The sequence below is a fragment of the Oncorhynchus masou genome, chromosome 13, assembly GCF_036934945.1.
Source record: "Oncorhynchus masou masou isolate Uvic2021 chromosome 13, UVic_Omas_1.1, whole genome shotgun sequence".
Classification (NCBI taxonomy): domain Eukaryota; kingdom Metazoa; phylum Chordata; class Actinopteri; order Salmoniformes; family Salmonidae; genus Oncorhynchus; species Oncorhynchus masou.
Genome location: NC_088224.1, coordinates 93,961,523 through 93,988,629, shown reverse-complemented (window position 1 = coordinate 93,988,629; position 27,107 = coordinate 93,961,523). Strand labels below are relative to the sequence as shown.

General features: G+C 48.5%; 1 protein-coding gene across 1 annotated transcript in view; it reads right to left on the bottom strand.

Annotated features, from left to right (window-relative positions):
• Window positions 1-657: 657 nt before the first annotated feature.
• fndc3a (fibronectin type III domain containing 3A) overlaps window positions 658-27,107 on the bottom strand; it is a 138,992-nt gene continuing 112,542 nt past the window's right edge. Inside the window, 3 exon segments of the mRNA XM_064985412.1 lie at window positions 658-5,639; window positions 11,282-11,412; window positions 13,555-13,721. Coding sequence (XP_064841484.1) covers window positions 5,328-5,639; window positions 11,282-11,412; window positions 13,555-13,721 — 610 coding nt within the window. The 3' untranslated portion in view covers window positions 658-5,327.

Here is a 27,107-nt window from a genome sequence, read left to right as displayed (position 1 = left end):
CCTTTTCTCAATCAGCCTTATAAAAGGGGAACTCTGCAGTCCAAACAATAACAAAAGATACGCCCTGCCACTGTTTTGGTTAAAAAGCTGAGTGATGGGTCCAGAGAAATGTAACCACTCTCAAATTCATAGAACAGAGAAACGGAAGGACTGACCATCCATTGACATGATTGTTTTAATCATGTTTTTAATATGTTGCTATACAGAGCCTGTTTACAACTAGGAAAACAAGCTTATACTTTGGGTTCTGATGGGGTAGGACAGTTGAAGCATTTATAAGTTATATTTTTCAAGAATCATGGGTAACACAGTCAGGTACAAAATTGGCACCCTTGATAAACATGAGCAAAAGAAACATACTATAAAATACAACACATTGTGTGCTCCAAAAATGTTGGAAATTGTATTATTTTATACAAATACAATTGCCCAGGAAAAAAATATATCTTAACAGGTATCAAAAAAAAAAAAAAGTAAAAGATTAGCAATATTCTAGCACTGGGAAGGTTAGCCCTTTCCAATGTTTTATAGACATTGGGAGAAATCTCAAGCCCATTCCTCCATTCAGGGTCCAGATCCTCGATATCCTTGGGGGGGGGGGGGGGTCCACAAAAATGTAGAGGAAAACATGCCATGACAAATCAAGACAAGGTGAAATTAAGAATTATAAATCTTTATTGTGCATGGATCTTTGTAGATATCATGGCTATACAGATACACTTTAGATACATACTTATGATTATACATGTTTATTCCCATAACGATCATTTGAAAGTGATATGTCTGGTACTAGTAGTATTTATAGTATAAGAAATTTTCATTTTGGAATGTACGGTGTTATGAGGTAACTGCAAACATTAAAATTACATAAAAATGGTCTCTTTTTTTTTTGTTGTGCATATTTTAATTCTTCTTTTTGTTGTTGTAGCGTTTTGTTTCTTATTTCTCTCCCTCAGCCCGGTAGTTTGATCTGCCACCACGCTGAGGTGTCACAATGCAATCACATGATGCAATCACTATCCCCTTCAAAAATAGGAATTTAATTATTTTAAAACGACAAAAAAAGAATCAAGACATCAGAAATCAAAAGATGCCCGGTCGACCAAATTAATGTAACCCCCACCCCCCCCCAAAAAAAAACGTTTGCAAAGTACCTGTATCATCATCATCATCATCATTATAATGGTTGCAACAGCCAGAATCATATTTGTCCAAAACACAACACAACACTGATGCCTGAACACAGATGACACTGATTAGCTCACATAACTCATCAATCGGTCACAAAGACGTGGAACACACACACAAAAAAAGAGGGACTCATACTCATATTCATGCCATTTTTACCCGGTGGGCGGAGTAACGGGTGCCTGTGTGGGTTTCAAAGTGCAAGGACAGTCCGACGTTGTTCAACGTGCTAGCCAGAGTGTCTGAAAAAAAAAAATTTGGTCCCAAATGTCAACGGGTGTGTAACGTCAAGTTTAGCTTGCTAGCCAACCAAAAAAAACGTTCATGCTTGCTGCTATTAAATCGATCTACAAAATTTAACTGAATTAAATATATGAAACTAATCACGACTAGATTTATCTAATTTCACTGCGATTTGGTTAGTCAACATGCAATTATACCTGTCAATCACAGGGATTAAAGGATTGGTGTTTCCATTGAACAAGATCAGATTAATTTCCCCAATCCTTTGCAGTGACTTGTGTCATCGTGTTGTCAATGGTTCTCAGTTTACCTCGTATATTTGAAAAGGCTTCAGTATTTTATTTGATAGAATTCAAGGGGAAGGTCATGTCATTTGTTATCGATTAAAATGTCAGTATTTTGGAATTTACGTAATTGAATTAGACTATGTGTCAATTAGATTCGGTTTCAGCGTTACTTCATTCGTTAAACTGATGGATTTCGGATGTCCTTGGGTCTTCTATTTGTTGGAGGGCAACTACACCGTATCAGCTACCAACTACACCGTATCACCTACCAACTACACCGTATCACCTACCAACTACACCGTATCACCTACCAACTACACCATATCACCTACACCGTATTATCCTGGAGGAGGACTTAAAAACACCCAGCCTCATTGAACATTCCCTTACTTTGAGTGACTTATCTCTCAACTTTAAACGATGAAATTCAAATACAAAAATAAATGGTTGGTTTAGCTTCTTTTTATTCTGTGGCTGCATGAAATAAGCAAAACATAACGTGAATTCAGCGACGCCATTTTGTTTACTTCTTTATGGCTCCCCGATGAAACCGCAAGATCCATCACAAGACAATACTGGAGGAAAGACAAGCGGTTTAAATGTGATTTTTAAACATTTAAATTCTGCACTAGTAAACGTGTAGCGGGTGCGTTGAATAGACTCCACCATCCAGACTTGAGCGAGTGCTCAGCTGGGTCTATACTGTGTGCACCCATACGGCGCCACTGAAATCTACGACCCCCCCCCGTGACACACCGGGTGAAATGGCGTGAAGGAAGTGTGTGTCCACAAAAAAAAAAAAAAGAGAGAAAAAAAAAGGCCAAACTTTAGATCAACAGGAAGTACGAGTTTAGCACAGTTCTGATCTGCGGTGGTTTTGACTCATTATGGTTTATGATTATTTAGCTACATGGGTGTTTCCTTATTTTCTCTGGACACAGGGTTAATAACACCATATACTTCAATCTTATAAAAAAATAGATATTCACATGATTGACTCTGATGTAAAGAAATCAAAAATAAATCAGAAACGTTGATATCCTCCAAATACTACTAGTTAATTTCATCATGATTAATATTATATGTATTATATGCTAGATAACATCAAATCAATATTGCTAAAAAAAAATTAAAATAAAAAAAATTGTGTTTTCTAAAAAAAAAAAAAAAAAAAAAAAAAAAAAAAAAAAAAAAAAAGAGAAATTAAGAAAATGCATCCAAGTTTATTTTGTTTTCTTTAATCCTCTGAAAACAACAAACTGGTCTGATACCAATGGGAGAAAAAACATCTGTTGTTACTATGAGAACACATCATGTGGTAGGTACTGGAACTTTTAAAACACCCAAAACACCAGTAGGGCTTGTACAATCTGAAAATACGTAGTTCTATAAAATGGATAACAAAACCAAGACACATTCAGTCAAGGTTTCCTCTTTCACTTAAGGTGCAAAATTAAGTAGTGAAAAAAAAACACACACAAAAACATAGAGAATATGAATAGTAAGCGAAGAACATGTTTTGTGCTGAAGAACAAAAAAACAAAAAAAATTCTGCATGATTGTGAATAAGCTACAGTATAACTATATGATAGTAAAAATAATTAGAATTATTCATCATCATCATTGTGTTAGTTTGGTTTTATGTTTTATTTTCCCCTAAACTCTACTTCTGAGCGATTAACTTCTCCAACAACTAATGTCCTTGTGTCTTCACTATACAAAAATAGACTACCGTTTCTCCAGTCAACTCCTTCGTCCCGCCGAACATCAACAAAATTAGAAAGTGCTAAATGAACATTCTATAATGCAAACAAGAATTGGATATATATTCTTCCTCTCTATTTAACCCTTTATATAAACTACAGAAGGTGTGGTGGCCACTTCCCCCTTCCTAGGTATCTCTGTGGTACACCTGACCTCTGACACACCCCCCCCACCCACCTACTTCCTAACTGTTGCTGTGTTCACATGCTAATCGGAGTTATCGGAAGTTCCCAGTTGGAAATTTCACTTGAATGACCTTCAAAATCGGAATTACCAGTGGAGAAACTGAGAAAATGATGTTACTCGAATTGAGATGTTTCACCACTGACCTAAAACACCTTTTCAACCAAAACAAATGACAAATTCATTTCTGACAATTACAACCGTATCAATTTTGGATAACTGTAGCTAGTCTGACCATATTTGTCAACGTTAAGCTAGCTAACTTTATGATAAGCGACGTTAGCGAGCCTATCACAGCTAGCTTGAATCTTATTGGTCAGACGTACCATTGCCCGGCTTCCTATGTCCCGCGAGCACGTCGTGAAGCCAGCATGTTTAACTGTGGCACACCTACACCTGTGTATCGTGCATCTCTGTGCAAAACACTGGCCAAATCAGGTCCCAGGTCCTAACAGCACATACGCTATATAATATAAACCTATGTACTAACATGGTTTCATACCGGACCCTTCTAACCACCGATATAAATAAATGAATAATCTATACATATATATGGTTGGACACGTACATGGTGAGTGAAAGTTATCTTTTAACTGTAAAACCCTGCTCCTTCATTATCCATTCTGTACAGGTTAACCAATCACAATGAAGTATAGAGCCTCACAGTGGAGATGTCACAATACCAATACCCATAAAACCTAGCGGTCAAACAGGGAAATGGTACCAATATTATTTCCACCGTTCATTTTTTCCACATAGGGGATTTTTTTTAGAAACACTTAAAATGAAGGGCTGTGTTTTGTGTAGCCTGGCGTGACATTTTTGATAACCGTGTAAATTTCTCTAGGACTTTTATTAATAAAAGTAGACAACACGCAAAACGACAAAATCCCAGCAAGCTCCTGCACGTCATCTCTAGCTGACACCTTAGCTAACAGGTATTGTGTCAACTTAAAACTTGCACAAGACAGTTGTCAGAATTGTCCATTTATTTTAATTTTTTGCCAATTTATTCATTACTACATTTAGCTAACAATAGATAGTTAATCCAGAGATTTTTACCTTTGCCTCGATTCGGCAGTCTCGTCCAGATCATCATGGTATTTGTAGTTCTTTATGATAGCCACATTAGCAGTTAATTAGCGTTTAAGTTTCGCAGGGTAAATACAGGTGAATATTATTGACAAAGGTCACTTAGTCTGAAAGAGATTTACGGGGTTATCAAAATGGCACAACAGGGCAAGCCTCCACGCAAACAAAGCCCTTACTTTAAGTGTTTCTAAAAAATCCACTATGTGAAACAAAATGAATGATTGAGAAAACACCAATTGGAACCATTTCCCTGTTTGACCGCTAGGTGTTGTGGGTATTATGACTCATAATGTGGTACTCTATTCTGTGCAGGGTAACGGAACACAGCGGTGTCTTGTTAAACATTGAGAGGCTTCTGTAAAGGGAGGTTAGGGAGGGGGAAGACAGGAAGCTATCATTTCCTCTGGACTTCCTGCTTCCTGGACTCCCTCACCGGTGCTAATCATAATCACCCAGAGGTGACAACAGAAATAAACTACAACATCAACAGGAAATTAAAGCTGTAACCCTGCAGCTTGGAGGAGAAGGAAGGGAGGAACCGGGGAGGAGGAGAACAAGGGAGATACAAGCTCACTTGATAACAAAGTACTGGATGATGAAAGCGATGAGGATGGAGATGACTGCGCAGAGCATGATGATGAGAGCAGCCCACTGCTCATCTGTTAAGGGCCTGGCGGGGTCAGCTCCAGCCCGGGGGCCCACACTGCTCACACTGCCCGCTGACAGCTCACTGCGCTGGGGGGAGAGCGTCACCGTGGGGCTGTAGGGACCACTCAGCTCTGGAGCATCCTGGCACTGGCGGATGGCACACACCCTGAAGCGGTACTCACTGTTGGGCTGCAGGCCGGGCATCTGGTAGGACGTAGCAGAACCTTTATACACCTGGACGAGAGAGAGAGGTTAGAATACACCTGGTACAAGATGGAAGAGCCTTTATACACCTGGAGAAGAGAGGGAGAGAGACAGAGACTGCGCGAGAGAGAGAGACAGCGAGAGAGAGGGAGGGAGAGAGAGGAGACAGCGAGAGAGAGAGGGAGAGAGAGGGAGACAGCGAGAGAGAGAGAGGGAGAGAGAGGAGACAGCGAGAGCGAGGGAGGGAGAGAGAGGAGACAGCGAGAGAGAGGGAGGGAGAGAGAGGAGACAGCGAGAGAGAGGGAGGGAGAGAGAGGAGACAGCGAGAGAGAGGGAGGGAGAGAGAGGAGACCGCGAGAGAGAGGGAGGGAGAGAGAGGAGACAGCGAGAGAGAGGGAGGGAGAGAGGGAGGGAGAGAGAGACAGCGAGAGAGGGAGGGAGAGAGAGGAGACAGCGAGAGAGAGGGAGGGAGACAGAGGAGACCGTGAGAGAGAGGGAGAGAGAGGAGACAGCGAGAGAGAGAGGGAGGGGGAGGGAGAGAGAGGGAGACAGCGAGAGAGAGGGAGACAGAGAGAGAGGGAGGGAGAGAGAGGAGACAGCGAGAGAGAGGGAGGGAGAGAGAGGAGACAGCGAGAGAGAGGGAGACAGCGAGAGAGAGGGAGACAGCGAGAGAGAGGGAGGGAGAGGTTAGAATACACCTGGTACAAGATGGAAGAGCCTTTATACACCTGGAGAAGAGAGGGAGAGAGAAGAGAAAAGAGAGAGAGAGACAGACTGCGCGAGAGAGAGAGACAGCGAGAGAGAGGGAGGGAGAGACAGCGAGAGCGAGAGAGAGGAAGGGAGAGAGGAGACAGAGAGAGGGAGGGAGAGAGAAGAGACAGCGAGAGCGAGGGAGGGAGAGAGAGGAGACAGCGAGAGAGAGAGTGAAAAGAATAGGACAACCAGTGAAGAACAAACACCATTGTAAATACAATCCATATTTATATATTTTCCCTTTTGTAATTGAACTATTTGCCCATCATTACAACACTGTATACAGACATAATGACATTTGTAATGTCTCTATTCCTTTGGAACTTTTGTGAGTGTAATGTTTACTGTTAATTTTTATTGTTTATTATCTATTTCACTTGCTTTGGAAATGTAAACATATGTTTCCCATGTCAATAAAGCCCTTTGAATTGAATTGATACAGGAAAGAGAGGTAGAGAGGAAAGGGAGGTGAATACACAGGAAGGAAGTAGGAGGGAGACAGAACACATGGTCTGCCTCTGTAGCTTGGAGGCCTGTGATTGGATAGAGTGATGAAAGGACAAAAGCTCTGTGTAAAATGGCAGACACATACAGCTTCCTTATTTAATTTGGTTGTCATATAACAGGCAGATTAGCGTCAGCCAGCAGCCTCCGAGCCCACCATTACCATAGCCATTACTGTTGTGGCTTTTCAACCTCTGCCATATTGTGGATTCGGATCCATCTATCTAATAGAACTCGGAGGGTTTTCTTTAATGGAACCTTAATGGTGTACCGCAGGGCAGCTCTCTTGGCCCTCTACTCTTTTCTATATATTTTAAAGTGTGGTGTACCGCAGAGCAGCTCTCTAGGCCCTCTACTCTTTTCTATTGTTACCAATGACCTGCCACTGGCATTAAACAAAGCCTGTGTGTCCATGTATGCTGATGATCCAATCATATACACATCAGCAACCACAGCTAATGAAGTCACTGAAACCCTTAAAGAGTTGCAGTCTGTTATGGAATGGGTGGCCAGTAATAAACTGGTCCTGAACATCTCTAAAACTAAGAGCATTGTATTTGGTACAAATCATTCCCTATGTTCTAGACCTCAGCTAAACCTGGTAATGAATGGTGTGGCTGTTGAACAAGTTGAGGAGACTAAATTACTTGGTGTTACCTTAGATTGCAAACTGTCATGGTCAAAACATTCAATTCAACATTCAAAAAGATTCAATGGCTGTCATACAGGCAAAGGGTGGCTATTTGAAGAATATAAAATATATTGTTGCTTAACACTTTTTTTGGTTACTACATGATTCCATATGTGTTATTTCATAGTTTTGATGTCTTCACTATTATTCTACAATGTAGAAAATAGTAAAAAATTAATTAAAACTCTTGAATAAGTAGGTATTCTAAAACTTTAGACCGGTACTGTATATGTAGCAGATAGACAAATACTAGAGGCCTTCACGGATCCACCTGTACTCTAATACCCGAGACCCAATCCGGGACCCGAGTGCGTCCCGATCCACGGGTCTGGGTGGGATCTGGCATGATTGTCACGGGCCTCGGGTATGTCTGAATTTGAACTGACTTGTCTGGAAGTTGCCCACTCACACCACTGCTGCAATAGAGGAAATGCTACCATTTATGTTCTTGCTTTTCAGGACAGTGGAGTGTGTAGCCTGTTGGCCAATCATGAGTCATCAAAGCGGCAACAGGCTACAGACAGAGACTCGCTCAGTGTGTGGCAAAAGTTAGGAGATATCTAACCAATGGAAGACGGAATTAAAATGATGGGAATTAAAAGTTCAAAAGAGAAGGATGGGCTACAATGACTAAGAGACAACAGGTAGGCTGCTACTTCATATTCTGGATGGAGTTGTTTGTAACTGTAGGACGCACGACAGCCTCAATTAGCCTAGCAAGCTAACGCTAGCTAGCTGAACTTCTTCTGGTTTCATGCAGTCAAGACAAGGTACTACGGAATCATATTGATGATAAATAACCTAGCTATGGCAGCTATTAGTCTACTAAAGCTTGAGTTGGCTTGGTCGGTTGCGGTCTCTCGCCTCTCTCTCCCTCCTCCCCGTGGCATTCACAGTGCGGCCCCTCCCCGCCTGCTAGAGCCCCGCCTCTCTCCCTCCTCCCCGTGTCACTCACAGTACGGCCCCTCCCCGCCTGCTAGAGCCCCGCCTCTCTCCCTTCCTCTCGTGGTTTATCAGCTCTGCTTAATAAAGAAGCACAAAAAAACAGACTTTTCTGCTGCTTCCCCCACACAGATCGCAACGGGTCTCTATGTAAAAATAAATAAAATGATTTGTGCATATCGGGTCCGGGTGGGAAAGCCCCAGGTCCATTTCGGAACAGATCCAACTTTTACACCCATGAAAACCTCCAATGCACACATAAACCACTGCATGTTCATATTTCCGGGTTGGCCTGCTAAGAGTTACTGCTGAACCCACCATTACCCCAGGTTGGCCTGCTAAGAGTTACCGATGAGCCCAGCATTACCCCAGGTTGGCCTGCTAAGATTTACCGATGAGCCCAGCATTACCCCAGGTTGGCCTGCTAAGAGTTACCGATGAGCCCAGCATTACCCCAGGTTGGCCTGCTAAGAGTTACTGCTGAACCCACCATTACCCCATGTTGGCCTGCTAAGAGTTACCGATGAGCCCAGCATTACCCCAGGTTGGCCTGCTAAGAGTTACTGATGAGCCCAGCATTACCCCAGGTTGGCCTGCTAAGAGTTAGAACCCACCATTACCGTTACCGATGAGCCCAGCATTACCCCAGGTTGGCCTAAGAGCTGAGCCCAGCATTACCCCAGGTTGGCCTGCTAAGAGTTACCGATGAGCCCAGCATTACCCCAGGTTGGCCTGCTAAGAGTTACTGCTGAGCCCAGCATTACCCCAGGTTGGCCTGCTAAGAGTTACCGATGAGCCCCTGCTACCCCAGGTTGGCCTGCTAAGAGTTACCGATGAGCCCACCATTACCCCAGGTTGGCCTGCTAAGAGTTACCGATGAGCCCAGCATTACCCCAGGTCAGCCTGCTAAGAGTAACCGATGAGCCCAGCATTACCCCAGGTCAGCCTGCTAAGAGTTACTGCTGAGCCCAGCATTACCCCAGGTTGGCCTGCTAAGAGTTACCGATGAGCCCAGCATTACCCCAGGTTGGCCTGCTAAGAGTTACTGCTGAGAGGGATGGAGAGGGAGGCAAGACACCTGGGGTCTCCTCAGGGATCAACATCAGTCATCATAACGATGCATTTAGACAGAGGAAGCACCATTCGGCCTGATAAAGATCTCCTACAGCTGCGCTAACTGGCACAACAGATAACCTCCATATATTTTGTCGCTGATTTGCATAATGTAGTTGTACAGCAGAGTGGTCACCAACATTTTCTGAGTCAAGAACACTTCCTGATGCAAGTCCAGATCTACAGCTTGGATTTCTTAAAAAAAAAAAAAAAAAAAACGTGACTTAAAACCGTAAGCCTATTGCAACATTAAGCTATTAAACGCAGTTCTGTAGCAGTGTGGTTTGTGCAGTAGGCTATGAGACCAGTACATTATCACTGCATATCGGCCAATGGCGTTCTTCTCAGATCCTTTTAAAAAGTACGTAAATGTTTTGGGATATGATCACACTGGTAATAGATAATTTGTTGATGGTCAGTCTGAGTTGAGGGAGCAGGGGTGACCTGACTCTCTGTCCCTCTGCTCTCTCACCTGACTCTCTGTCCCTCCGCTCTCTCACCTGACTCTCTGTCCCTCCGCTCTCTCACCTGACTCTCTGTCCCTCCGCTCTCTCACCTGACTCTCTGTCCCTCCGCTCTCTCACCTGACTCTCTGTCCCTCCGCTCTTCACCTGACTCTCTGTCCCTCCGCTCTCTCACCTGACTCTCTGTCCCTCCGCTCTCTCACCTGACTCTCTGACTCTCACCTGACTCTCTGTCCCTCCGCTCTCTCACCTGACTCTCTGTCCCTCCGCTCTCTCACCTGACTCTCTGTCCCTCCGCTCTCTCACCTGACTCTCTGTCCCTCCGCTCTCTCACCTGACTCTCTGTCCCTCCGCTCTCTCACCTGACTCTCTGTCCCTCCGCTCTCTCACCTGACTCTCTGTCCCTCCGCTCTCTCACCTGACTCTCTGTCCCTCCGCTCTCTCACCTGACTCTCTGTCCCTCCGCTCTCTCACCTGACTCTCTGTCCCTCCGCTCTCTCACCTGACTCTCTGTCCCTCCGCTCTCTCACCTGACTCTCTGTCCCTCCGCTCTCTCACCTGACTCTCTGTCCCTCCGCTCTCTCACCTGACTCTCTGTCCCTCCGCTCTCTCACCTGACTCTCTGTCCCTCCGCTCTCTCACCTGACTCTCTGTCCCTCCGCTCTCTCACCTGACTCTCTGTCCCTCCGCTCTCTCATGTGTGTGTGTGTGTGTGTGTGTGTGTGTGCGCTTTCGTGCATAAGTAGAGAAACATGGTGTTTCTCTACAAGCAGGGTGAGTCAATAACGCCCTCCTCCTCTCTTTCATGTTGATGAAACAGTATCACTGTCACACAGTACACGCTTTTAGTTATTTTGTTGTCCCAGGCTACCGAGCTAAAATGCCTGCTCGCTAGCCTAACTTGCATTCATGGGCAACGTTAGGTAGTTAAACAGCAGCCTTCTACAGGTCTCTGGGGCTGCTGGGAAGGCCGGAGTATCAACCAGCTGTCGGTGACCCTCCGGCCGGTGACCCTCCGGCCGGTGACCCTCCGGCCGGTGGCCACTGTTGTACAGCGATGACTTAAGACAGTGACGTGAATTCAATGACAAGCCAACGTGGTACGACTTCGGTGAGATGCTACACATTGACAATAGCTGTGGTGAGTTTCCCAACCCCCCCCCATCCAGTGTTACATAAATCACATCCCTTCTCGTTCTTCTTACCTGTTTGTACTCAGAGTTACCCATCATGCTTTGCACCGTGTAGATGATGGGGTCTCCCTTCATGGGCAGCAGGGGCTCCCAGCTCACCTCACAGACTGAAGACATGTCCTCCACACGCTCCACTCTGGGAGCTACAGAGAGAGAGTACAACACGCTCAAAGATTAAGACTGAAAGCTGAGGACAGTGAGGCTGAGGACAGTGAGGCTGAGGACAGTGAGGCTGAGGACAGCGAGGCTGAGGACAGCGAGGCTGAGGACAGCGAGGCTGAGGACAGCGAGGCTGAAGGGTGAGGACAGTGAGGCTGAAGGGTGAGGACAGTGAGGCTGAAGGGTGAGGACAGTGAGGCTGAAGGGTGAGGACAGTGAGGCTGAAGGGTGAGGACAGTGAGGCTGAAGGGTGAGGACAGTGAGGCTGAGGACAGTGAAGCTGAAGGGTGAGGACAGTGAGGCTGAAGGGTGAGGACAGTGAGGCTGAGGACAGCGAGGCTGAAGGGTGAGGACAGTGAGGCTGAGGACAGTGAGGCTGAAAGGTGAGGACAGTGAGGCTGAGGACAGCGAGGCTGAAGGGTGAGGACAGTGAGGCTGAAGGGTGAGGACAGTGAGGCTGAAAGGTGAGGACAGTGAGGCTGAAGGGTGAGGACAGTGAGGCTGAAGGGTGAGGACAGTGAGGCTGAGGACAGCGAGGCTGAAAGGTGAGGACAGCGAGGCTGAAAGGTGAGGACAGTGAGGCTGAGGACAGTGAGGCTGAGGACAGCGAGGCTGAGGACAGCGAGGCTGAGGACAGCGAGGCTGAAGGGTGAGGACAGCGAGGCTGAGGACAGTGAGGCTGAAAGGTGAGGACAGTGAGGCTGAAAGGTGAGGACAGTGAGGCTGAGGACAGTGAGGCTGAAAGGTGAGGACAGTGAGGCTGAGGACAGTGAGGCTGAGGACAGTGAGGCTGAGGACAGTGAGGCTGAGGACAGCGAGGCTGAGGACAGCGAGGCTGAAGGGTGAGGACAGTGAGGCTGAAAGGTGAGGACAGTGAGGCTGAGGACAGCGAGGCTGAAAGCTGAGGACAGTGAGGCTGAGGACAGCGAGGCTGAAGGGTGAGGACAGTGAGGCTGAGGACAGTGAAGCTGAAAGCTGAGGACAGCGAGGCTGAGGACAGTGAAGCTGAAAGCTGAGGACAGTGAGTCTGAGGACAGTGAGGCTGAAAGGTGAGGACAGCGAGGCTGAAGGGTGAGGACAGCGAGGCTGAGGACAGTGAAGCTGAAAGCTGAGGACAGTGAGTCTGAGGACAGTGAGGCTGAAAGCTGAGGACAGCGAGGCTGAGGACAGTGAGGCTGAAAGGTGAGGACAGTGAGTCTGAGGACAGTGAGGCTGAAAGGTGAGGACAGTGAGGCTGAAAGGTGAGGACAGTGAGGCTGAGGACAGTGAGGCTGAAAGGTGAGGACAGTGAGTCTGAGGACAGTGAGGCTGAAGGGTGAGGACAGCGAGGCTGAAGGGTGAGGACAGTGAGGCTGAAAGGTGAGGACAGTGAGGCTGAAAGCTGAGGACAGTGAGGCTGAAAGGTGAGGACAGTGAGGCTGAAAGCTGAGGACAGTGAGGCTGAAAGGTGAGGACAGTGAGGCTGAGGACAGTGAGGCTGAAAGGTGAGGACAGTGAGGCTGAAAGCTGAGGACAGTGAGGCTGAAAGGTGAGGACAGTGAGGCTGAAGGGTGAGGACAGTGAGGCTGAAGGGTGAGGACAGCGAGGCTGAAGGGTGAGGACAGTGAGGCTGAAAGGTGAGGACAGTGAGGCTGAAAGCTGAGGACAGTGAGGCTGAAAGGTGAGGACAGTGAGGCTGAAGGGTGAGGACAGTGAGGCTGAGGACAGTGAGTCTGAGGACAGTGAGGCTGAAGGGTGAGGACAGCGAGGCTGAAGGGTGAGGACAGTGAGGCTGAAAGGTGAGGACAGTGAGGCTGAAAGCTGAGGACAGTGAGGCTGAAAGCTGAGGACAGTGAGGCTGAAAGGTGAGGACAGTGAGGCTGAAGGGTGAGGACAGTGAGGCTGAGGACAGTGAGGCTGAAAGCTGAGGACAGTGAGGCTGAGGACAGTGAGGCTGAAAGGTGAGGACAGTGAGGCTGAGGACAGTGAGGCTGAGGACAGTGAGGCTGAAAGGTGAGGACAGTGAGGCTGAGGATAGTGAGACTGAAAGGTGAGTCAGGAAAAAGGTGAGAGGATGGGAGAGAACGAGACAGGAAGTGAGGTGAGAGGACATGTGGAGGATAGATGGGCTGAAAAGAGAGACGTACCTTTAATAGGGGCGGGGGGCGAGCGGGGGGTGGTGAAGGTGTAAACCGTGGAGAAGGGACCTTGGCCCGCTTCGTTGAAGGCCTGGATGCGGAACATGTACGAGGTACACTCATTGAGACGCTGGACTTTGTGAGTGTGGCAGGGCCCTCTGTACAAGGAGACAAACCTGCAGAGGAGAGAGGGGAGAGATGGGGAGAGATGGGGAGAGAGGGGACGGCAGGGGAGAGATGGGGAGAGAGGGGACGGCAGGGAAGAGAGGGGACGGCAGGGGAGAGAGGGGACGGCAGGGGAGAGAGGGGACGGCAGGGGAGAGAGGGGACGGCAGGGGAGAGAGGGGACGGCAGGGGGAGAGAGGGGACGGCAGGGGAGAGAGGGGACGGCAGGGGGAGAGAGGGGACGGAGTCAGGGGGAGAGAGGGGACGACAGGGGAGAGAGGGGACGACAGGGGAGAGAGGGGACGACAGGGGAGAGGGGATGACAGGGAGAGAGGGGACGACAGGGGAGAGAGGTATGAAACAGGTCGTCTGCCAGTCTCCTTATTTGAACATGGCAACACATTTAGTTGGAACCATTTCCAACATTTCACTAAAACTGAAGGTTGCAGCTTCAAAAGCAGCACCATATCAACACCTGTCTACCTGTCTGCCCCATATCAACACCAGTCTACCTGTCTGCCCCATATCAACACCTGTCTGCCCCATATCAACACCTGTCTACCTGTCTGCCCCATATCAACACCTGTCTGCCCCATATCAACACCTGTCTACCTGTCTGCCCCATATCAACACCTGTCTGCCTGTCTGCCCCATATCAACACCTGTCTACCTGTCTGCCTGTCTGCCCCATATCAACACCCGTCTGCCTGTCTGCCCCATATCAACACCCGTCTACCTGTCTGCCCCATATCAACACCTGTCTGCCCCATATCAACACCTGTCTGCCCCATATCAACACCTGTCTGCCCCATATCAACACCTGTCTACCTGTCTGCCCCATATCAACACCTGTCTGCCCCATATCAACACCTGTCTGCCCCATATCAACACCTGTCTGCCCCATATCAACACCTGTCTGCCCCATATCAACACCTGTCTGCCCCATATCAACACCTGTCTGCCCCATATCAACACCTGTCTGCCCCATATCCCATATCAACACCTGTCTGCCCCATATCAACACCTGTCTGCCCCATATCAACACCTGTCTGCCCCATATCAACACCTGTCTGCCCCATATCAACACCTGTCTACCTGTCTGCCCCATATCAACACCTGTCTGCCCCATATCAACACCTGTCTACCTGTCTGCCCCATATCAACACCTGTCTACCTGTCTGCCCCATATCAACACCTGTCTACCTGTCTGCCTGTCTGCCCCATATCAACACCTGTCTACCTGTCTGCCCCATATCAACACCTGTCTACCTGTCTGCCTGTCTGCCCCATATCAACACCCGTCTGCCCCATATCAACACCTGTCTACCTGTCTGCCCCATATCAACACCTGTCTGCCCCATATCAACACCTGTCTACCTGTCTGCCCCATATCAACACCTGTCTGCCCCATATCAACACCTGTCTGCCCCATATCAACACCTGTCTGCCCCATATCAACACCTGTCTGCCCCATATCAACACCTGTCTGCACCATATCAACACCTGTCTGCCCCATATCAACACCTGTCTGCCCCATATCAACACCTGTCTGCCCCATATCAACACCTGTCTGCCCCATATCAACACCTGTCTGCCCCATATCAACACCTGTCTGCCCCATATCAACACCTGTCTGCCCCATATCAACACCTGTCTGCACCATATCAACACCTGTCTACCTGTCTTCCCCATATCAACACCTGTCTGCCCCATATCAACACCTGTCTACCTGTCTTCCCCATATCAACACCTGTCTGCCCCATATCAACACCTGTCTGCCCCATATCAACACCTGTCTGCCCCATATCAACACCTGTCTGCCCCATATCAACACCTGTCTGCCCCATATCAACACCTGTCTGCCCCATATCAACACCTGTCTGCCCCATATCAACACCTGTCTGCCCCATATCAACACCTGTCTGCCCCATATCAACACCTGTCTGCCCCATATCAACACCTGTCTGCCCCATATCAACACCTGTCTGCCCCATATCAACACCTGTCTGCCCCATATCAACACCTGTCTGCACCATATCAACACCTGTCTACCTGTCTTCCCCATATCAACACCTGTCTGCCCCATATCAACACCTGTCTACCTGTCTTCCCCATATCAACACCTGTCTACCTGTCTGCCCCATATCAACACCAGTCTACCTGTCTGCCCCATATCAACACCAGTCTACCTGTCTGCCCCATATCAACACCAGTCTACCTGTCTGCCCCATATCAACACCAGTCTACCTGTCTGCCCCATATCAACACCTGTCTGCACCATATCAACACCTGTCTACCTGTCTGCCCCATATCAACACCTGTCTGCACCATATCAACACCTGTCTGCACCATATCAACACCTGTCTGCCCCATATCAACACCTGTCTGCACCATATCAACACCTGTCTGCACCATATCAACACCTGTCTGCCTGTCTGCCCCATATCAACACCTGTCTGCACCATATCAACACCTGTCTGCACCATATCAACACCTGTCTACCTGTCTGCCCCATATCAACACCTGTCTGCACCATATCAACACCTGTCTGCACCATATCAACACCTGTCTGCCCCATATCAACACCTGTCTACCTGTCTGCCCCATATCAACACCTGTCTGCCCCATATCAACACCTGTCTACCTGTCTGCCTGTCTGCCCCATATCAACACCTGTCTACCTGTCTGCCCCATATCAACACCTGTCTACCTGTCTGCCTGTCTGCCCCATATCAACACCTGTCTGCCCCATATCAACACCTGTCTGCCCCATATCAACACCTGTCTGCCCCATATCAACACCTGTCTGCCCCATATCAACACCTGTCTGCCCCATATCAACACCTGTCTGCACCATATCAACACCTGTCTGCCCCATATCAACACCTGTCTGCCCCATATCAACACCTGTCATATGCCCCATATCAACACCTGTCTGCCCCATATCAACACCTGTCTGCCCCATATCAACACCTGTCTGCCCCATATCAACATCTGTCTGCCCCATATCAACACCTGTCTACCTGTCTTCCCCATATCAACACCTGTCTACCTGTCTGCCCCATATCAACACCAGTCTACCTGTCTGCCCCATATCAACACCAGTCTACCTGTCTGCCCCATATCAACACCAGTCTACCTGTCTGCCCCATATCAACACCTGTCTGCACCATATCAACACCTGTCTACCTGTCTGCCCCATATCAACACCTGTCTGCACCATATCAACACCTGTCTGCACCATATCAACACCTGTCTGCCCCATATCAACACCTGTCTGCCCCATATCAACACCTGTCTGCACCATATCAACACCTGTCTGCCTGTCTGCCCCATATCAACACCTGTCTGCACCATATCAACACCTGTCTACCTGTCTGCCCCATATCAACACCTGTCTGCACCATATCAACACCTGTCTGCACCATATCAACACCTGTCTGCCCCATATCAACACCTGTCTGCCTGTCTGCACCATATCAACACCTATCTGCCCCATAATCAACACCTGTCTGCACCATATCAACACCTGTCTGCACCATATAAACACCTGTCTACCTGTCTGCCCCATATCAACACCTGTCTGCCCCATATCAACACCTGTCTGCCCCATATCAACACCTGTCTGCCTGTCTGCCCCATATCAACACCTGTCTGCACCATATCAACACCTGTCTGCACCATATCAACACCTGTCTGCACCATATCAACACCTGTCTGCACCATATCAACACCTGTCTGCCCCATATCAACACCTGTCTGCCTGTCTGCACCATATCAACACCTATCTGCCCCATAATCAACACCTGTCTGCACCATATCAACACCTGTCTGCACCATATCAACACCTGTCTGCACCATATCAACACCTGTCTGCCCCATATCAACACCTGTCTGCCCCATATCAACACCTGTCTGCCCCATATCAACACCTGTCTGCCCCATATCAACACCTGTCTGCCCCATATCAACACCTGTCTGCCCCATATCAACACCTGTCTGCCCCATATCAACACCTGTCTGCCCCATATCAACACCTGTCTGCCCCATATCAACACCTGTCTGCACCATATCAACACCTGTCTGCACCATATCAACACCTGTCTGCCTGTCTGCCCCATATCAACACCTGTCTGCACCATATCAACACCTGTCTACCTGTCTGCCCCATATCAACACCTGTCTGCACCATATCAACACCTGTCTGCACCATATAAACACCTGTCTGCACCATATCAACACCTGTCTGCCCCATATCAACACCTTTCTGCCTGTATGCACCATATCAACACCTGTCTGCCCCATATCAACACCTTTCTACCTGTCTGCCCCATATCAACACCTGTCTACCTGTCTGCCCCATATCAACACCTGGCTACCTGTCTGCCCCATATCAACACCTGTCTACCTGTCTGCCCCATATCAACACCTGTCTGCCCCATATCAACACCTGTCTGCCCCATATCAACACCTGTCTGCACCATATCAACACCTGTCTGCCCCATATCAACACCTGTCTGCCCCATATCAACACCTGTCTGCCCCATATCAACACCTTTCTGCCTGTATGCACCATATCAACACCTGTCTGCCCCATATCAACACCTTTCTACCTGTCTGCACCATATCAACACCTGTCTGCACCATATCAACACCTGTCTGCCCCATATCAACACCTGTCTGCACCATATCAACACCTGTCTGCCCCATATCAACACCTGTCTGCACCATATCAACACCTGTCTGCACCATATCAACACCTGTCTGCACCATATCAACACCTGTCTGCACCATATCAACACCTGTCTGCCCCATATCAACACCTTTCTGCACCATATCAACACCTGTCTGCCCCATATCAACACCTGTCTGCCCCATATCAACACCTGTCTGCACCATATCAACACCTGTCTGCCCCATATCAACACCTGTCTGCCCCATATCAACACCTTTCTGCCCCATATCAACACCTGTCTGCCCCATATCAACACCTGTCTGCCCCATATCAACACCTGTCTGCCCCATATCAACACCTGTCTGCCCCATATCAACACCTGTCTGCCCCATATCAACACCTGTCTACCTGTCTTCCCCATATCAACACCTGTCTACCTGTCTGCCCCATATCAACACCAGTCTACCTGTCTGCCCCATATCAACACCAGTCTACCTGTCTGCCCCATATCAACACCAGTCTACCTGTCTGCCCCATATCAACACCAGTCTACCTGTCTGCCCCATATCAACACCTGTCTGCACCATATCAACACCTGTCTACCTGTCTGCCCCATATCAACACCTGTCTGCACCATATCAACACCTGTCTGCACCATATCAACACCTGTCTGCACCATATCAACACCTGTCTGCCCCATATCAACACCTGTCTGCCCCATATCAACACCTGTCTGCACCATATCAACACCTGTCTGCCTGTCTGCCCCATATCAACACCTGTCTGCACCATATCAACACCTGTCTACCTGTCTGCCCCATATCAACACCTGTCTGCACCATATCAACACCTGTCTGCACCATATCAACACCTGTCTGCCCCATATCAACACCTGTCTGCCTGTCTGCACCATATCAACACCTATCTGCCCCATAATCAACACCTGTCTGCACCATATCAACACCTGTCTGCACCATATAAACACCTGTCTACCTGTCTGCCCCATATCAACACCTGTCTGCCCCATATCAAAACCTGTCTGCCCCATATCAACACCTGTCTGCCTGTCTGCCCCATATCTACACCTGTCTGCACCATATCAACACCTGTCTGCACCATATCAACACCTGTCTGCACCATATCAACACCTGTCTGCACCATATCAACACCTGTCTGCCCCATATCAACACCTGTCTGCCCCATATCAACACCTGTCTGCCTGTCTGCACCATATCAACACCTATCTGCCCCATAATCAACACCTGTCTGCACCATATCAACACCTGTCTGCACCATATCAACACCTGTCTGCACCATATCAACACCTGTCTGCCCCATATCAACACCTGTCTGCCCCATATCAACACCTGTCTGCCCCATATCAACACCTGTCTGCCCCATATCAACACCTGTCTGCCCCATATCAACACCTGTCTGCCCCATATCAACACCTGTCTGCCCCATATCAACACCTGTCTGCACCATATCAACACCTGTCTGCACCATATCAACACCTGTCTGCACCATATCAACACCTGTCTGCACCATATCAACACCTGTCTGCCTGTCTGCCCCATATCAACACCTGTCTGCACCATATCAACACCTGTCTACCTGTCTGCCCCATATCAACACCTGTCTGCACCATATCAACCTGTCTGCACCATATAAACACCTGTCTGCACCATATCAACACCTGTCTACCTGTCTGCCCCATATCAACACCTGTCTGCCCCATATCAACACCTGTCTGCACCATATCAACACCTGTCTGCACCATATCAACACCTGTCTGCACCATATCAACACCTGTCTGCCTGTCTGCCCCATATCAACACCTGTCTGCACCATATCAACACCTGTCTACCTGTCTGCCCCATATCAACACCTGTCTGCACCATATCAACACCTGTCTGCACCATATAAACACCTGTCTGCACCATATCAACACCTGTCTGCCTGTCTGCCCCATATCAACACCTGTCTGCACCATATCAACACCTGTCTGCACCATATCAACACCTGTCTGCACCATATCAACACCTGTCTGCACCATATCAACACCTGTCTGCACCATATCAACACCTGTCTGCCCCATATCAACACCTGTCTGCCCCATATCAACACCTGTCTGCCCCATATCAACACCTGTCTGCCTGTCTGCACCATATCAACACCTATCTGCCCCATAATCAACACCTGTCTGCACCATATCAACACCTGTCTGCACCATATCAACACCTGTCTGCACCATATCAACACCTGTCTGCACCATATCAACACCTGTCTGCCCCATATCAACACCTGTCTGCCCCATATCAACACCTGTCTGCCCCATATCAACACCTGTCTGCCCCATATCAACACCTGTCTGCCCCATATCAACACCTGTCTGCCCCATATCAACACCTGTCTGCCCCATATCAACACCTGTCTGCCCCATATCAACACCTGTCTGCCCCATATCAACACCTGTCTGCACCATATCAACACCTGTCTGCACCATATCAACACCTGTCTGCACCATATCAACACCTGTCTGCCTGTCTGCCCCATATCAACACCTGTCTGCACCATATCAACACCTGTCTACCTGTCTGCCCCATATCAACACCTGTCTGCACCATATCAACACCTGTCTGCACCATATAAACACCTGTCTGCACCATATCAACACCTGTCTACCTGTCTGCCCCATATCAACACCTGTCTGCCCCATATCAACACCTGTCTGCACCATATCAACACCTGTCTGCCCCATATCAACACCTGTCTGCCCCATATCAACACCTGTCTGCCCCATATCAACACCTGTCTGCCCCATATCAACACCTGTCTGCACCATATCAACACCTGTCTGCCCCATATCAACACCTGTCTGCCCCATATCAACACCTGTCTGCCCCATATCAACACCTGTCTACCTGTCTTCCCCATATCAACACCTGTCTACCTGTCTGCCCCATATCAACACCAGTCTACCTGTCTGCCCCATATCAACACCAGTCTACCTGTCTGCCCCATATCAACACCAGTCTACCTGTCTGCCCCATATCAACACCAGTCTACCTGTCTGCCCCATATCAACACCTGTCTGCACCATATCAACACCTGTCTACCTGTCTGCCCCATATCAACACCTGTCTGCACCATATCAACACCTGTCTGCACCATATCAACACCTGTCTGCCCCATATCAACACCTGTCTGCCCCATATCAACACCTGTCTGCACCATATCAACACCTGTCTGCCTGTCTGCCCCATATCAACACCTGTCTGCACCATATCAACACCTGTCTACCTGTCTGCCCCATATCAACACCTGTCTGCACCATATCAACACCTGTCTGCACCATATCAACACCTGTCTGCCCCATATCAACACCTGTCTGCACCATATCAACACCTATCTGCCCCATAATCAACACCTGTCTGCACCATATCAACACCTGTCTGCACCATATAAACACCTGTCTACCTGTCTGCCCCATATCAACACCTGTCTGCCCCATATCAACACCTGTCTGCCCCATATCAACACCTGTCTGCCTGTCTGCCCCATATCAACACCTGTCTGCACCATATCAACACCTGTCTGCACCATATCAACACCTGTCTGCACCATATCAACACCTGTCTGCACCATATCAACACCTGTCTGCCCCATATCAACACCTGTCTGCCCCATATCAACACCTGTCTGCCTGTCTGCACCATATCAACACCTATCTGCCCCATAATCAACACCTGTCTGCACCATATCAACACCTGTCTGCACCATATCAACACCTGTCTGCACCATATCAACACCTGTCTGCACCATATCAACACCTGTCTGCCCCATATCAACACCTGTCTGCCCCATATCAACACCTGTCTGCCCCATATCAACACCTGTCTGCCCCATATCAACACCTGTCTGCCCCATATCAACACCTGTCTGCCCCATATCAACACCTGTCTGCCCCATATCAACACCTGTCTGCACCATATCAACACCTGTCTGCACCATATCAACACCTGTCTGCACCATATCAACACCTGTCTGCCTGTCTGCCCCATATCAACACCTGTCTGCACCATATCAACACCTGTCTACCTGTCTGCACCATATCAACACCTGTCTGCACCATATAAACACCTGTCTGCACCATATCAACACCTGTCTACCTGTCTGCCCCATATCAACACCTGTCTGCCCCATATCAACACCTGTCTGCACCATATCAACACCTGTCTGCCCCATATCAACACCTGTCTGCCCCATATCAACACCTGTCTGCCCCATATCAACACCTTTCTGCCTGTATGCACCATATCAACACCTGTCTGCCCCATATCAACACCTTTCTACCTGTCTGCCCCATATCAACACCTGTCTACCTGTCTGCCCCATATCAACACCTGGCTACCTGTCTGCCCCATATCAACACCTGTCTACCTGTCTGCCCCATATCAACACCTGTCTGCCCCATATCAACACCTGTCTGCCCCATATCAACACCTGTCTGCCCCATATCAACACCTGTCTGCCCCATATCAACACCTGTCTGCCCCATATCAACACCTGTCTGCCCCATATCAACACCTGTCTGCCCCATATCAACACCTTTCTGCCTGTATGCACCATATCAACACCTGTCTGCCCCATATCAACACCTTTCTACCTGTCTGCACCATATCAACACCTGTCTGCACCATATCAACACCTGTCTGCCCCATATCAACACCTGTCTGCACCATATCAACACCTGTCTGCCCCATATCAACACCTGTCTGCACCATATCAACACCTGTCTGCACCATATCAACACCTGTCTGCACCATATCAACACCTGTCTGCACCATATCAACACCTGTCTGCACCATATCAACACCTGTCTGCCCCATATCAACACCTTTCTGCCCCATATCAACACCTGTCTGCACCATATCAACACCTTTCTGCCCCATATCAACACCTGTCTGCCCCATATCAACACCTGTCTGCACCATATCAACACCTGTCTGCCCCATATCAACACCTGTCTGCCCCATATCAACACCTGTCTGCCCCATATCAACACCTGTCTGCCCCATATCAACACCTGTCTGCCCCATATCAACACCTGTCTGCCCCATATCAACACCTGTCTGCCCCATATCAACACCTGTCTGCACCATATCAACACCTGTCTGCCCCATATCAACACCTGTCTGCCCCATATCAACACCTGTCTGCCCCATATCAACACCTGTCTACCTGTCTTCCCCATATCAACACCTGTCTACCTGTCTGCCCCATATCAACACCAGTCTACCTGTCTGCCCCATATCAACACCAGTCTACCTGTCTGCCCCATATCAACACCAGTCTACCTGTCTGCCCCATATCAACACCAGTCTACCTGTCTGCCCCATATCAACACCTGTCTGCACCATATCAACACCTGTCTACCTGTCTGCCCCATATCAACACCTGTCTGCACCATATCAACACCTGTCTGCACCATATCAACACCTGTCTGCCCCATATCAACACCTGTCTGCCCCATATCAACACCTGTCTGCACCATATCAACACCTGTCTGCCTGTCTGCCCCATATCAACACCTGTCTGCACCATATCAACACCTGTCTACCTGTCTGCCCCATATCAACACCTGTCTGCACCATATCAACACCTGTCTGCACCATATCAACACCTGTCTGCCCCATATCAACACCTGTCTGCACCATATCAACACCTATCTGCCCCATAATCAACACCTGTCTGCACCATATCAACACCTGTCTGCACCATATAAACACCTGTCTACCTGTCTGCCCCATATCAACACCTGTCTGCCCCATATCAACACCTGTCTGCCCCATATCAACACCTGTCTGCCCCATATCAACACCTGTCTGCCTGTCTGCCCCATATCAACACCTGTCTGCACCATATCAACACCTGTCTGCACCATATCAACACCTGTCTGCACCATATCAACACCTGTCTGCACCATATCAACACCTGTCTGCCCCATATCAACACCTGTCTGCCCCATATCAACACCTGTCTGCCTGTCTGCACCATATCAACACCTATCTGCCCCATAATCAACACCTGTCTGCACCATATCAACACCTGTCTGCACCATATCAACACCTGTCTGCACCATATCAACACCTGTCTGCACCATATCAACACCTGTCTGCCCCATATCAACACCTGTCTGCCCCATATCAACACCTGTCTGCCCCATATCAACACCTGTCTGCCCCATATCAACACCTGTCTGCCCCATATCAACACCTGTCTGCCCCATATCAACACCTGTCTGCCCCATATCAACACCTGTCTGCACCATATCAACACCTGTCTGCACCATATCAACACCTGTCTGCACCATATCAACACCTGTCTGCACCATATCAACACCTGTCTGCCTGTCTGCCCCATATCAACACCTGTCTGCACCATATCAACACCTGTCTACCTGTCTGCACCATATCAACACCTGTCTGCACCATATAAACACCTGTCTGCACCATATCAACACCTGTCTACCTGTCTGCCCCATATCAACACCTGTCTGCCCCATATCAACACCTGTCTGCACCATATCAACACCTGTCTGCCCCATATCAACACCTGTCTGCCCCATATCAACACCTGTCTGCCCCATATCAACACCTTTCTGCCTGTATGCACCATATCAACACCTGTCTGCCCCATATCAACACCTTTCTACCTGTCTGCCCCATATCAACACCTGTCTACCTGTCTGCCCCATATCAACACCTGGCTACCTGTCTGCCCCATATCAACACCTGTCTACCTGTCTGCCCCATATCAACACCTGTCTGCCCCATATCAACACCTGTCTGCCCCATATCAACACCTGTCTGCCCCATATCAACACCTGTCTGCCCCATATCAACACCTGTCTGCCCCATATCAACACCTGTCTGCCCCATATCAACACCTGTCTGCCCCATATCAACACCTTTCTGCCTGTATGCACCATATCAACACCTGTCTGCCCCATATCAACACCTTTCTACCTGTCTGCACCATATCAACACCTGTCTGCACCATATCAACACCTGTCTGCCCCATATCAACACCTGTCTGCACCATATCAACACCTGTCTGCCCCATATCAACACCTGTCTGCACCATATCAACACCTGTCTGCACCATATCAACACCTGTCTGCACCATATCAACACCTGTCTGCACCATATCAACACCTGTCTGCACCATATCAACACCTGTCTGCCCCATATCAACACCTTTCTGCCCCATATCAACACCTGTCTGCACCATATCAACACCTTTCTGCCCCATATCAACACCTGTCTGCCCCATATCAACACCTGTCTGCACCATATCAACACCTGTCTGCCCCATATCAACACCTGTCTGCCCCATATCAACACCTTTCTGCCCCATATCAACACCTGTCTGCCCCATATCAACACCTGTCTGCCCCATATCAACACCTGTCTGCCCCATATCAACACCTGTCTGCCCCATATCAACACCTGTCTGCCCCATATCAACACCTTTCTGCCCCATATCAACACCTGTCTGCCCCATATGCAACCTGTTATATAATGATAGTATATACACGCCATATATTTCCATCCAGAAATTCCAGGCTAATGATATTGTGAGGTTTTACCAGGCTACCAAACTGCCTCTCTTGTCCTCCGTCTACAGCTGGTACTAATGATACTGTAGGGTTTTACCAGGCTATACCAACCTGCCTCTCTTGTCCTCAGTCTACAGCTGGTACTAATGATACTGTAGGGTTTTACCAGGCTATACCAACCTGCCTCACTTGTCCTCAGTCTACAGCTGGTACTAATGATACTGTAGGGTTTTACCAGGCTACCAACCTGCCTCACTTGTCCTCAGTCTACAGCTGGTACTAATGATACTGTAGGGTTTTACCAGGCTATACCAACCTGCCTCACTTGTCCTCAGTCTACAGCTGGTACTAATGATACTGTAGGGTTTTACCAGGCTATACCAACCTGCCTCTCTTGTCCTCAGTCTACAGCTGGTACTAATGATACTGTAGGGTTTTACCAGGCTATACCAACCTGCCTCTCTTGTCCTCAGTCTACAGCTGGTACAAATGATACTGTAGGGTTTTACCAGGCTACCAAACTGCCTCTCTTGTCCTCAAGTCTACAGCTGGTACTAATGATACTGTAGGGTTTTACCAGGCTATACCAACCTGCCTCTCTTGTCCTCAGTCTACAGCTGGTACTAATGATACTGTAGGGTTTTACCAGGCTATACCAACCTGCCTCTCTTGTCCTCCGTCTACAGCTGGTACTAATGATACTGTAGGGTTTTACCAGGCTATACCAACCTGCCTCTCTTGTCCTCAGTCTACAGCTGGTACTAATGATACTGTAGGGTTTTACCAGGCTATACCAACCTGCCTCTTGTCCTCAGTCTACAGCTGGTACTAATGATACTGTAGGGTTTTACCAGGCTATACCAACCTGCCTCTCTTGTCCTCCGTCTACAGCTGGTACTAATGATACTGTAGGGTTTTACCAGGCTATACCAACCTGCCTCTCTTGTCCTCTGTCTGCAGCTGGTACTAATGATACTGTAGGGTTTTACCAGGCTATACCAACCTGCTATACCAACCTGCCTCTCTTGTCCTCCGTCTACAGCTGGTACTAATGATACTGTAGGGTTTTACCAGGCTATACCAACCTGCCTCTCTTGT